At 43.3% G+C, this 14,575-nt stretch overlaps 1 protein-coding gene across 1 annotated transcript; it reads right to left on the bottom strand.

The window, feature by feature from the left end:
* Nucleotides 1-6,949: 6,949 nt before the first annotated feature.
* On the bottom strand, nt 6,950-12,546 carry LOC122777314 (potassium voltage-gated channel subfamily D member 3-like). The gene is made up of 5 exons (XM_044038476.1): nt 12,444-12,546; nt 9,065-9,097; nt 8,872-8,964; nt 7,762-8,015; nt 6,950-7,410 (listed from the first exon to the last, which is right to left on the bottom strand). Exons 2-5 carry the CDS (start codon nt 9,080-9,082, stop codon nt 7,236-7,238), a joined length of 540 nt encoding a protein of 179 aa, XP_043894411.1. The 5' UTR covers nt 9,083-9,097; nt 12,444-12,546; the 3' UTR covers nt 6,950-7,235.
* Nucleotides 12,547-14,575: the final 2,029 nt, after the last annotated feature.

Raw genomic sequence — 14,575 nt, 5'->3', positions numbered from 1 at the left:
CATAGTATAGTATGTAGTCCAAAATGAGACAAAAAGTCATAGTATAGTATGTCGCCAAATGAGACAAAAAGTCATAGTATAGTACCAAAATCATAGTATAGACAAAATGAGACAAAAGTCCTAGTATCGTATATGTTGTCCAAATGAGACAAAAAGCGTCATAGTATAGTATGTCGTACAAAATCAGTCAAAAAGTCATAGAATATATGCAAAAAGACAAATGAGACAAAAAGTCAGTATGTATAAAATGTGTCAGTCAAAAAGTCAAAATGAGACAACAGTCATAGATAGTATGTCATAGTATTCCAAAACGAGACAAAAAGTCATAGTATAGTATGTCGCCCAAAATGAGACAAAATGTCATAGTATAGTATGTAGTCCCGAGACAAAAAGTCATAGTATAGTATGTCAGCCCAAAATGAACAAAGTCCTAGTATCATATGTTGTCCAAAATGAGACAAAACGCCATAGTATAGTATATAATAAAATCAGTCAAAAAGTCATAGTATAGTATGTAAATGCGAAATCAGTCAAAAAGTCATAGAATAGTATGCCGCCCAAAATGAGACAAAAAGTCCTAGTATCATGTTGTCCAAAATGAGACAAAACGCATAGTACAAAATCAGTCAAAAGTCATAGTATAGTATGTCGCACACACACTCACTCACTCATGTTGGACATTCATGACTTGAGGGACATTGCATTGACTTACATTCATTTCCTGGAGACTTACTCTAACCTTAAGCACAATTACTACTGGCCTAATCCTAACCCTAACCTAAACCCTCTAATCTCAACCTAACCTTAAAACATATCTTTACCATAAAATGTAGTCATTTACATTGTGGGGACTTGATATTTGTCCCCACAAGGAAGACAAGTCCCCATAATGTGACTGTGTAAACAGTTTTAGGTCCCCACAACATTAGTAATACCACTCTCACTCTCTCACACACTCACTCTCACACACACACACCTCCATCACTAAGTTCTAATGTCTTATTTGAGTTCATTCGCTGGTATTTCATTCAGGATTTAACCCAGTGACACAAAGTGACCACACGAGCAGAGGAGCAGCAGCTCCTGTGTGTGTGTGTGTGTGTGTGTGTAGCTGCTGATTTATGAGTCCCCGTCTCTTACAAACACACTTCAACATAAACATACTCACCCTTTGAGTTTAAAGGAGCAGCAAATGTGATTTTTATGACATGAAGAGGTGGAGGCGGGGTTTGGGCCAATTTACTGTATAGAATCTTGAGATGGAGGTCACTGCAGGTCAGACAACTTCACCAGCGCTTGATTAAGGACTAATCAAGCGCCTCCTACTGTTTGTCCAATCAGTGCTGAGCGACTCACTAAAGAAAAACACTCTTGAATGAAAAGATTCAAAACCAGAGGCCACTTCAGCTAATGTGCACCTTTATGTCAAAGCATCATTATGCATCAGCAGCAGGACAACGACAACAAGATGAAGAAGAAGAAGAAGAGGTGAATGTGCTTTCATCTTTACACTGAGCAGCAGGAGCAGCAGCAGGAGCAAGAGGAGCAGCAGCAGCAGGAGCAGGAGCAGGAGCAGGAGCAGGAGCAGCAGCAGCAGGAGCAGCAGCAGCAGCAGGAGCAGCAGCAGGAGCAGCAGAGGATCTGAGGTTTCAGAGCTCTACAGTGAAATGATGGACGTTCACGTTCTGTGGAACGAGAGCAGCTCTCACGGTGGCGACGCCCACACAGACTCGTTCTTCCTCTTCTTCAACAGCGTTGTCCTGAGCTTGACTCTGGTTCTGGGTTTTCCTGGAAACCTGTGGGTGTGCTGGGTCGTCTTCAGGACCAAGAGCCTGCAGACGTCCAACAATGCGCTCCTGGTCAGTCTGGCCACCAGTGACCTCCTGAAGTGCACCGTGGACACGCCCCTGCTGCTCTTCTCCCTCCTGCACTATGGCAGGAAGCAGAGTCCAGTCCGTGAGCCGATGCCGGTTCCTCTGTGCACCGTGCAGCAGTTCACTTACGCCCTGTGCAGCTGCGTCCAGCTGCTCACGCTGGTCGGCATCAGCGTGGAACGTTTCCAAGCCATTGCTTTTCCTTTCCAAACAGAAAGGAGGAGAGCTCGCGTCCAGGTCTGGATCCTCTCCATCTGGGCCTGTGGTCTGGTTCTGGCCGTGACCTCGCTGACCTTATCAGAGGACGCTCTTCTCTACTTGCTCTGTCGCTCGCATGTCCTCCCCGACGAGAGGCCGCTTCATTCGGATCCTTTTGGAGCGTTCGTTCTGGTGCCAGTGTGGCTGCTCTGCATCAGCCTCATCGTCGTCCACTACGTCCGGATTTTTAAAATCGTGAGGCAGCACCGGAAGAAAGTGATAAACCACGGAGTTCACCTGAGACCGACCGTGTCGGAGCACGTGTGGGCGTGGATGAGTGTTCCGCCGCACGCCGCCGCCGCACGCACACACTTCAAATCTCTGCCGTCTGCGTGCTATAGCAGCGGCTGCGTGCTGCCGCGACACACCGTCCTCCTGGTGGCAGAGGCCGGTACTGCCACTGCTGGAGGAGGAAGAGGAGGAGGAAGAGGAGGATGTGTCGTGCAGAGACCTTCAGAGATCGTGGGGGCCGTTTGCCTCATGACGCCCGGGGCCAGAGAGCGAGGGAAGAAGCACCTGGAGGGGAAAATGGCGCTGAGGTTCGGTTACATCATTGTGGCGTTCACACTCTTCTGGCTCCCCCTGGTGGTCGTTCTGCTGGTGAACGTCAGCGCGCGGCGCGACTCAGACAGAGTGAGTACAAACTGCACTTATGATTGATTTAAATGTTTATTTATTTATCTGGAAAAATATGATGTTAATTTCACTTCAATACTGACAAAATGTATACATTCATACAGTATATACATATATACGTGTACATGTATATACACATACACATACATACAGTATATACAGTATATACGTGTACATGTATATACACATATATACACCTACATACAGTATATACATATATACGTGTATATGTATATACACATATATACACATACACACATATATATGTGTATGTACAGAAGAGTGAGGGCCACATGTAAAAAAATCTTTTGAAAGGAAGAAAAATATAAAACATCATGAATTATGTGTGTGTGTGCGTGTGCGTGTGCATGTGCATGTGTGTATGTGTGTGTGTATGTGTGTGTGTGTTCCCCTCAGTTACTGCTGCAGCTGGAGACCTCAGGCCTGGTTCTGACTTGCATGCAGGCGGCCGTGGATCCTCTCATCTACACTCTGGTCACCAGACAGTTTCGCTCTGAGCTCAGTAAAATCCTCTCATCTTTCTCAGGATGTCCACGGAACCAAACAACCTGAGTCAAAACCACACACTCATAATGCGCTTCTGTCCTCATGTCCTCGTGCCCTTGTGTCCTTGTGTCCTCATGCCCCCTTATCTCATGATTTAAACTTTTTATACCTCTTTTTTTCTGTTCTGGTGGAAAAGGGTTTCCATCGGATGTTTATTACCTGCTCCACTGTAATATTTTACTTTTGTGACACAGTAGATTCTATACTATGTGATGTATGTATTATTTTCAACGCCTTGGTTTAATAAAGGTCAAAAAATGTCTTAGTGTTGTATGTTTCAAGACCACTTTAACATGGTCTTGGTCTTGTGTTGGTCTCGGTTTAGGCGGTCTAGACTACAAGACATGTTTGTCCTCTCGTGTGTTTAAATAAATTATTGGTATTATTAATAATTCAAAATGAGACAAAAAAGTCATAGTTTAGTATGTCATCCAAAATGTGACAAAAAAGTCATACTTTAGTACGTCGTCCAAAATGAGACAAAAAAGTCATACTTTAGTACGTCGTCCAAAATGAGACAAAAGTCATACTTTAATACGTCCAAAATGAGACAAAAAGTCATACTTTCGTCATCAAAATGAGACAAAAAAACGTCAGTCCAAAATGAGAAAAAGAGTACAAAATTCATAAGTATGAGACAAAAAGTCATCCTTTAGTAAGTCCAAAATGAGACAAAAAGTCATATAGCGTCAGTCCAAAATGAGACAAAAAGTCATCCTTTAGTACGTCGTCCAAAATGAGACAAAAGTCATACTTTAGGTCCAAAATGAGACATAAAAAGTCCTTTAGCACGTCGTCCAAAATGAGACAAAAAGTCATACTTTAGTACGTGGTCCAAAATGACATAAAAGTCATCCTTTAGTCGTCTCCAAAATGAGACAAAAAGTCACACTTTAGTTAGTCCAAAATGAGACAAAAAGTCATCCTTAGTACGTCTAAAAATGAGACAAAAAGTCATCCTTAGCACGTCCAAAATGAGACAAAAAGTCATCCTTCAGTACGTCCCAAAATGTGACAAAAAGTCATACTTTAGTACGTTGTCCAAAATGAGACAAAAAAAGTCATACTTTAGTACGTCGTCCAAAATGTGACAAAAAAGTCATACTTTAGTACGTTGTCCAAAATCAAGATAAAACGTGAGACGTCATAGCAGAGTGAGACTCACTTTTCTTAATCCCTCTGATTCTTCTCGAACGATGAAGAACTTAACGTGAAACCATCGTCACATTGAAACATTTGTGCTGACTCAGCAGATTTCAGAATCATTGATTAAAGGTATAATGTTGTGTTTTCAGTGTCTGTGAAGTGATTCAGACTCAGGTAAAGAAGAGAACACAGACTTCAGTGTTTGTGGCAGATATACTGTAGATGTTTTATCAGGTGTTTCACAGTCGGGACACAAGACAAGGTCATACAGAATATCCAGCACCTGACAAGATACACACAACAACGACAGGTGGCATAGGAGGGCAAAGCAAAGAGACAGGAAGGAGAGAAGGAAAGAAAGGGGGAATAAAGAAGTGAGAGCCCAGAAAAAGAGAAGTAAAGTTAACACAAGAGACAAACACAATCAAAGACAAAGAGCTCTGTGTTCTTTGATCATTTGACACTTGGTGCAGAAACATCAAACCACCTATATGTATACGTATATGTATACTGTATATATGTACATACAGTATATACACATATATACATATATGTATATATGTCAAGTCACGATAAGAACCCAAACTCCTGTTTTGACTGGACGACACCAGCTGTCAATTACACTGGCGTCCGCTCATACTTGTGACATATTATGGTCTATTTTACTCTACATGGGAACATCATTTTCAGAATAGCGTTCACACCTCACATTAAGTGAGAAGTAGAAGCTTATTTGCCCCCTAGTGGTTATACAGTATATTTTGACTGACTCCTTGACCTTGTCCATTTTATCCTCGATAGTCCATGATCTCGTCTATTAAAAACCTGGACTGGACTCTGTGGAGCTGATGGACTTGAGGAATAAACATCAAAGGTCAACGCCCACACTTACAAAGGTCAACTTTGATACTAAATACTAACAGGCTGATGCCCCGCCCCCAAGTGCCTTGTGTCTATATGGTCACCATGACAACAGCCATCCCTCCATAAAAGTTCTCAAGAAGACAAAGTGAAGAGAATCTTTTTTTTAAGGGAAAAAACATCAAGAAAGACAAAAAGTACAAACATCAAGTTTCCTATTACCACAAAGAGTACACACACGCACACACACATGCACGCACGCACACACACATGCACGCTCTCAGGGGCATTTAATGCCAGCACACTATACTAAAAACGCGTGTACAGCGTCTTTGTGATGACATCAAACCTCTAACGTGCGCGTGTAAATTCATTCACTTTCAATGGACAGACGGGCGTCACATAGGCGCCACGTGGGCGTCACGTAGGCGTCACATGGGCGTCACGTAGGCGTCACATGGGCGTCACGCAGGCGTCACATGGGCGTCACGCGGGTGTCAAGTAGGCGTCACGTGGGCGTCACATGGGCGTCACGTGGGCGTCACATAGGCGTCACGTGGGCGTCACGCAGACGCTGCAAACGTGTGCAGGTGTGACTGAAATAACCTCAACTGTCACATCGCTCTCTCTCGGTAACACATGGACTGCTTGAATTGTGAAGTGAATCATAAAGTAAATTATTATTTGTACACTGAAACGAGCGTGCGCACGGGCGTCCGCTGCGTTCTCATGTGACATGACACGTATCACCCTTCATTATTTGGTGTACTCACAATACACATGCCTGTACGCACGTGTATCACACGCCTGTTTTTCAGTCTTTATGCAGCGTGGGCGACGCAGTTAAGGTGTTTTAGTATAGTGTGCTGGCATAGGCCCCTGATACACATACACACACACACACACACACACGCACACACACACACTACACACACACACACACACACACACACTTACCCAACAGTTTGGAAAAAGGCGCTGAGTGTGAGGAAGAAAAAACACTGACGACTATAATGACTGAAAGCAGTGTTGTTTACACAGGAGGGCGAGAGACAACAGGACAACACTGAGAGAGAGGGGGAGAGAGAGAGAGAGAGAGAGACAGTGGGAGAGAGAGACAGCTTCACTGGTTCTGCCAAACAATGTCAAATATTACAAAATATTCTATGAACAATATTCACAAAGAGTTCACGGGAAACGTTTGTGTCAGAAACTCTCGGCAAACGCCGTGTGCTTTCAGCTGCGGTGATTATGGGATGTTTTTTCTCGTGGAGAATTGAAGTTAACGCGAGGTCCGTCTGAAAACTACGAAAACAAATGAATCTTTAAACTCAGGCACATGTCGTGTAAAAGGCTCCGAGCCGAGGGTTTCTGACAGGAAACACTTTCACACACGGAGACTTCCCCAACATTTAAAATCCACTGAGACACACTCACACACTCACACACACACACGCACACACTCACACACACACGTACACACACGCACACACACGCACAACACAAATTTATCACCGACAAACACGGAAAACTGAGGGAGGAAAGATTTGGTTCCTTCTGCTGAAAAAACACCAGACAGGGGAGAGTCAAAACCCGGGGGAGGGGCACGGTGACACACTCGTCTCAGACACACACACACGCGCACACACGCACACATGCAGGCCGACCACTAACATGAAGACACTGTTTCTGAAAGCCGTCCTCTGTCTGCACAGAGAGTCCATGCCATCACAGCGCTCGACCAGCAGAGGGCAGGCTCCACCACAGCTAAGACTAGGAACCATCATCATCATCATCATCGTCGTCGTCGTCGTCCTCAGTCCTCCTCTGTCCCTCAGTCTGTCCCTCAGTCTGTCTCCGGGAGTCTTTTCTTTCCTTAAATTCTTCACGTCTTCACAGCGCAGACACCTTCACAACGTTCTGGTGGGCGGGGCCCACGGGCAGGTGGGCGTCGCCCTCGGGGGTGGTTACTGGCGGCGTGGGAATGCTGATGATCGCCGTGGTGATCTGGCTGCTCTGGCAGTTCAGCGGTGCCGCGTCGTCCACGCGCATGTTCAGACTGGAGCGACTGCAGGGGTCAAAGGTCAAAGGTCAGCGCTTCATCTGAAGCTGCAGTCTGTATTTACATGAAACATCACGAACCTCCCACGTAATCTGGAACAAATGTAATTTAATCTGTTTAATTTACGCAGCTAATGAAAAACTCATCTTAAATACACAACTACAAAGAAATTACAACCAAATGATTTTACATTCATTAATCTCACTCCCTCTTTTAATCTCCTACCTAATCCCCCCGCACCCTGTGTGACATTTAAGCACAAATGTGTTTTTATAAACTAAACTAAACTTAAAAACTAGTGCTAAATGCAGGCAGACAGACAGACAGACAGACAGACAGACAGACATACACACACACCTGGTGCTGAGTGGTTGGATGTGTATGGTGCTGAGCTCCTGCAGACCACGTGGGTGGGTGTGTCTCAGCGGTGGCATGTGGGCGGGGCCGCTGGCGTTTGGTAAGGGGGTGTGGTGCTTCTTGCTTCGGCGGGTGCAGCACGTTCCCGTCACGCCGTCCTGGCTGGAGAGGGAGGGGCTTTGCGAGGAGTAGTTCTGGAGCCCCGCCTCCAGGTAGCTCTGCTGGTAATACTGCTCGTCCACAAACTCGTGGTTCTGACGAGAAGACGGCGAGACATTAAAGAGCTGGACACGTGTGTCCAAACACACAGAGGACGCAGGACTCGCTGTAGAACATACACACACTGAAAAACTGATTTGATCTCTTATCAAAAAGTCTATAATGAGTTCAATGTTTTTAAACATCAGGGACTTTTTCTATGGTGTGGGGTTTCCAGTCAGATGTAAAGATATAGATCAATATAAAGGTCAAACAATGTTGATTATCAATTCCATCAGTTTAAGTTCTTTTTTTTATGTTTTTTCTTTTTTTTAAACAAAATAACTGTAACAAGATTTCTGTGTTTTCAGCTTCTAAAATGTGAAGATTCTCTGGTTTCTTTGCTCCATATAACATTTGAAAACATCATCAGTACAACATTTTGTAGAGTAAACAAGAACCAGATTCATCTAAAATGTGGTTTAGTTTTTCAGACTAAATCAAAATAAACACTAACTTACATACATGATAATTTTTAAAGTCCACATCTTTTACAGGGTTAGGTCACTTATGATATAATAATACATTAGCTAATGTTGATCATATAATTACAGACTCATTTTGCAATATTATTATTATTAGTTTTTTTGGTTGTGAATATATATATATATACATATATGTATGTATATATGTATATACATATACATTTTTCCCCCCGGCCCCCCAAACCTCCCCCTGACCAGACTAGAAGTTCACTGAATCCTCAGGTCATTTTGACTTTGAGGCCCCTCTCGTGGACTGAATATAATAGTACGGCGGGCTGGATATGGGCCGTGAGCCTTGAGTTTGACACATGAACATGAATTTAAACTACTTAAATATATGTGTGGGTGTGTGTGTGTGTTCACTCACAGTGGTTTTCTCCAGACAGTGCAGCAGGTGGTGATGTTGGCTCTCTAACAGAGAAGTCGACTTACTCAACTGTTGTTCCTCCTCAGTGGAACTCTGTGACACACACACACACAGGAGAAAGTGAGAGGTCTGCTGTCAGGGTGACAGTAATCAGGTGTGGGAGGTGGGCGGCGGCCTGCGGTCGTGTCACTACCTGCTCTGAGAGGTTCATCTTGTACGGAAGGTGCTTGAGTTGGAAAAGGAAGACAAAAGCAGAAGAGACAGGTTCAGGTTTTAATGGTGTTTGAGAACATGAGTGGATCTGGACTTTAACACAACTCACACTCACGGAGTCTGAAACTCAGGAACTCACTCAACCATCCAATTATTTTCAAAGATATTTCAGTTCAGATACATATGTGTATCTATATATATGTATATTATATTATACTTATATATCTAGATATATATCTACAGATTCTGCTTTAAAACACTGTAACACTTATTATTATTACTATTATTACTAATAATAATAATGATAATAATAATAATAATGATGATAATAATAACAATAATGATGATAATAATAACAATAATAATAGTATATAACATAAGAGTCATACAGTCAGGATTAACATGGGGTTAGTGTTCTGTTACTAGTGGAACAATATTGTAATATAACATTCCAAAAAATGTCTTTGCTGTAACAATAATAATAATAATAGCAATAATGCTAATGATAATAATAATAACACGAATAATAATAATAATAAAAAAATCATAATGATATTAGTTAAGGTGTTGTTTCTCAGCACAAAACATCGCACACACACACACACGCACACACAACAGATATGAACTGATCCTGGTCTAATCTGCACTCAAACATTGAACATTGGTCAGAAAGTTTGTTGTTGTTTTTTAAATCATGGCTGTTTTACAGAATCTTGTGAATATTTAGGCGATGACTCTTAAATATTGTGGTATGAATCACATGGTCCACAGTTGACTTGACTGCAGACTGTCACAGCGTTTCAGCGCGTTGCATCAGTCTCTCGCAGCAGAATCAGCTGTTTATGAAAGAAAAACAAAAAGAGAAACAGAGTCCTGATCGTGTATGCACCACAGCAACGCCCAAAGGCAGCTGAAATGCCCCGTTTGGAGGATTTGTAGAGGCAATTTTGTGTTTGTTAAGCGTGCGGCTGGTGTTAAAAGAAAAACACTGTGAGTGTGTGTCCTCGTCAGGGTCGATCTCCTGAGCTCACGCCGTTTATCTGCTCCTAACAAAGATCACAGTGTTTTCTTCAACGAGACAACGTGTGTGATGATGTCCTGACGTGTGGTCTGTGGACATTTCACTCTGCAGAAAAACACAGATGTTTTTGTCTCAAAGTGGTTGACGTCCCACTGGTGTCTCTCCCTCTCTGTCTCTGCAAAAACACCGTCAGACAGTCGGAGCTTTGGTCTGTGAACGTTTCATGGTCGTGTTTGAACTGTGGCCTGTGGACATCTCCTGTGGACACCTCCTGTGGACATCTAGAGGACGTCTTTCTCGTTGACCCCCCCCACACAACTCATCTTCCACGATAAAAATCAGAGGTGTGTATGTTTTTGAACTTGAGTGAACATTTCATGGTCGAACATCTGACATGTGACCTTTGACCTGATGATATTTTGTGGATGATTTTCTCTCTGGTTGAACTTGGACAATAGTGCATGTTTTTTTTATATTGCAAAATAAAAGTTGTTCGAGTTAACATTTTAAACTCTTTCAGAGTGTCTTTTCTTCTGCAGATGTGTTTTATTGGTTTCACTCAAACTCTTATTTTACTTGAGTTATTTTTGAGTGATTTCTGTGCAAATAAAATGAAAATGAAAGTGGTGAACAAATCAACACATGAACTAAAGCGACTCGTTATTCAGTATCAGTCTTTGTGGAGGCGATGGCGATAACTCAGCACCCGGGCGGCTGCCATACTGTGAGAGTGGAAACAGCTTGACACAGTGTCGCCCTGCATGATGCCGTGGACGCCGCTAGTAAATAACAGCCTTGATATTTACTAGACCACACTTTACCTTCCTGTCTGACACTGTTTGTGTTCTCAGTGAAACAAAAAACGTTTTCAAACCGGTTAAATCACAACTTTGTCTGGTCGCTTTTTCACATGTTTTCTCTACAGAGCTCCCCCTACAGTTTTACAGGAGTACACCACCGCAAACATCCATCATCTTCCTCTTTTATTCTCAACGTGTCCGTGTCTTTGCTGGTGGGCTTCCATGCTTCTGTGTTCAGGAACAAACAAACTGCTTTTTTGCCATTTAAAAACTCAGTTCAATGTTTCCTTGCTCTGTCCTTTCCTCGCTCTGTCCTTTAATCGCTCGGTCATTTCCTTGCTCGGTCATTTCCTCGCTCTGTCCTTTCTTTGATTGGTCATTTCCTCCTCTCCTCTTCGGTCATTTTTCTCTGTCCTTTCTTTGCTTTCCGCTTTCGGTCATTTCCTCTCTGTCATCATTTCCTCACTCTGTCATTTCACTGTCATTTCTCTGTCTTTTCTCTGTCATTTCCTGGCTCGGTCATTTCCTCAATCGGTCATTTCCTCGCTTGGTCATTTCCTTCGGTCATTTCCTTGCATTTTTCCATTTTCGCTCGTCCTCGGTCTTTTCGGTCCTTTCTTTGCTCGGTCATTTTCTCCTTCCTTTTCTTTGCTCAATCATTTCCAATCATTTCTCGCTCTCATTTCTTCGCCTTTCCTTCGGTCATTTCCTCGCTCTGTCTTTCCTCACCGGTCATTTCCTTGCTCTATCCTTTTCTTTGGTCATTTCCTCGCTCAGTCCTTTCCTCAATCGTCATTTCCTCGCTCTGTCCATTACTTGCTCGGTCATTTCCTCGTCATTTCTTTTCTTCCCATTTCCTGGCTCTTTCCTTTCTTTGCTCTGTCATTTGCTCTTTTTCTCTTCCTTTCCTCGCTCTGTCATTTCTCGCTCTGTCATTTTTGGCTTGGTATTTCCCTTGTCCTTTCTTTTTTGTCCTTTTCCTCGGTCATTTCTCGCTCTTCCTTCCCTCGTCATTTCCCTCGTCTTTCGGTCATCTTCCTTTCCTCAATTGGCTTCCTCGTCGGGTCCTTTCCAATGGTCATTTTGTTTCTTCCTCTCAATTTTTTCTGTTCATTTCGCCTTGGTCTTTGCTCTGTCATTCTTGCTCATTTTTGCTTTGCTCGCCATTTCCTGTCCTGCTGTGTCCTTTCCTTGCTGTCCCCTTTCCTCGCTCTGTCCTTTTTTGGCTTGGTCATTTCCTCGCTCTGTCCTTTCTTTGCTCGGTCCTTTCCTCGCTCGGTCATTTCCTCTTCCTCGGTTCCTCCCACAACAGTTTTCTCTGCTTCTTTTTTTCCAGCTCAGTCACGATAATTGTCCAAACTAAGCTATCACTGCCTTGATCTTATAGTCGGTATCTGTCAATGAGTTTTAGGAAGCAGTCGTCAGCCACCAGAGGGCGACTCAGTTTGAATGACGCAGGCAAAAACTGACTTCAGTGAAATCTATTATTAGTGAAATAAAAAAAGCTTGTGTGGTTTGAAGCAGGATGTTTTTCTTACCGTGAGCTCCAGAACTTCGTTGAAGAGTCCGTTGCGTTTGCTGTGCAGGAAGGCGGTGGAGCTTCCCTTCTTTGATAATCGTATCCTGGCCAGACGAGCTTTCTGCAGAGAGAGAGAACAGGACACACATGTTAGTCATCGCACATACACACGATTTTCTCTGAGTCCAGTTTAAAACACCAGTTAATGATGAGATGAAGTGATGAACAGTTACAGTAAAGTCATTTTTTTACTCTCACGTTATAAACTCTGTGTGTAAAGTCAGGCTGAACTTTCTCTGTTCCCTGTGTCTCCGTGTCCTCACACTCTTTATCACTTTATGGACATTTGTGCTGACACAGCGCTCCCGTGGGCCTCTGGGATCAAACCTGACTTTGTGCTCAGCCAATAGTGCCGTCTCTCCGGGGTCACTGTACAAACAGGAGCGTGTGGCCGTGGCGACGTTGCCAGGCAACTCCCGTGCTTAATGGAGGGGACGCTGAGAACATGTCCTTCTAGACTGAATCATGTTGTACGCACAACAGCGCGTGGACAGTGTCTATGCGGTGACATCAAACTTCTAACGTGCACCTGTAAATTCATTCACTTTCAATGGACAGACGGGCGTTGTAGCGCATACTCCTACGTGACGGGTGAACTACGCCTCAAATACGTGACCTGAAGGCCACGTGTGACTGCTAATGAGTGTACAGACACACACTGTGTAGTGTTTGTGGAGATCAAACAGCGAAGGGTCATTCGTGCCGTGCCACGTGCAAACGCAGCGGACGCCTGTGCGCACGCTCGTCTCAATGTACAAACAATTATTTACTTTATGATGACAAATTTTGAATTTAACAGCTGCTTCACAATTCAAGCAGTCCATGTATTACCAAGAGAGAGTGATGTGACAGTTTAGGCTATTTCAGTCACACGTGCACACGTTAAGGCGCCTGAAGCGTTGGCTGCAGTGCAATAGTGACACACGCGTTAACGCCTATAGTGTGTGCATGCCTATAAGGGGTTGTTGAGGTATATCAGGGACTGTACCATTACTCAGGCGCCAAACTGAGGAAGAGGCTAAAATACAAATTAAAGTCATTTTTTTAAGATCTGTGCCTCAAGTGGGGGGGCACAAGCACTCTTGGGGGCGGGCCTAGCGACAGGTGTGCTGACAGTTCTACACAGATCAGCTGTTACACACAGTCTCAGGTTCATACGGGATTGTTTAGAAGAAAGCAAGAGCTTATAGATGAATCCCCCATCAGAGCTGTCAGGATATTTATATTTTGAAGTCGCTGAAATTATTCCGTAAATAAATAAAAAATTTAAATAATTAAAATAAATAAATAATTATTTAAAATAAAAACATTTATTTTAATAAAAATAAATAATAAATAATATTAAATTAAATTAAATACTAAATAATTATATGTACATTGAGACGAGCGGAGGCGATGCGGTTAAGGTCTAAGTATAGCATGTGCACACACACACACACACACACACACTCTCCTTCTATGCTATCAGTATACCCAGAACGCCTTGTTAGGAGTTAGACTTTTATTTATTTATTTCTTTAAAGTTGAAAGTAAAAGTTTAAAAATCCACAGACTCGTCTGCAGAATGTGGCTCAGTGAAAAAAACGAGCTATGAGACCAGATGAGGTTCTGCCTTTGAACTACACACACACACACACACACACACACACACTGCAGCTCATCTTAAAGGTTGCCTTTATACACGCTGACGTTTCTGCCACAAGGAAATGAAGTCAGTAACTTCCTCTGAGGCATGTTGCTCTGTGATAACACACACACACACACACACACACACACACGCACATGCACACGCACACGCACATACACACACACACACAGCAAACCATGACACAAACCAGTCAAGAGCCTCGGAGGAAAAAGAGAAGAAAGCAGAAGAGAAATTGGTGAGAATTTGACTCTGAAATAAAATCCATGCGGCGTGGACAGAGGCAGGAAACTGAACCAAGGCGAGAATTGATTGTGAGGAAATCACGTCGTCCTCCCGACACCTCGGGCCGCAGATATCTGCGTCTGCAGCTTAACCTCAGACTAACACCACTCACACACTAAAGACTTTTGTTAGAACTGGATTACAGAGGCAGGTGCAACAGC

Source organism: Solea senegalensis, linkage group LG11 (genome assembly GCF_019176455.1).
Source record: "Solea senegalensis isolate Sse05_10M linkage group LG11, IFAPA_SoseM_1, whole genome shotgun sequence".
NCBI lineage: Eukaryota > Metazoa > Chordata > Actinopteri > Pleuronectiformes > Soleidae > Solea > Solea senegalensis.
Note: the sequence above shows the minus strand (reverse complement) of the source record. Positions and strands in the feature narration are given on the sequence as shown.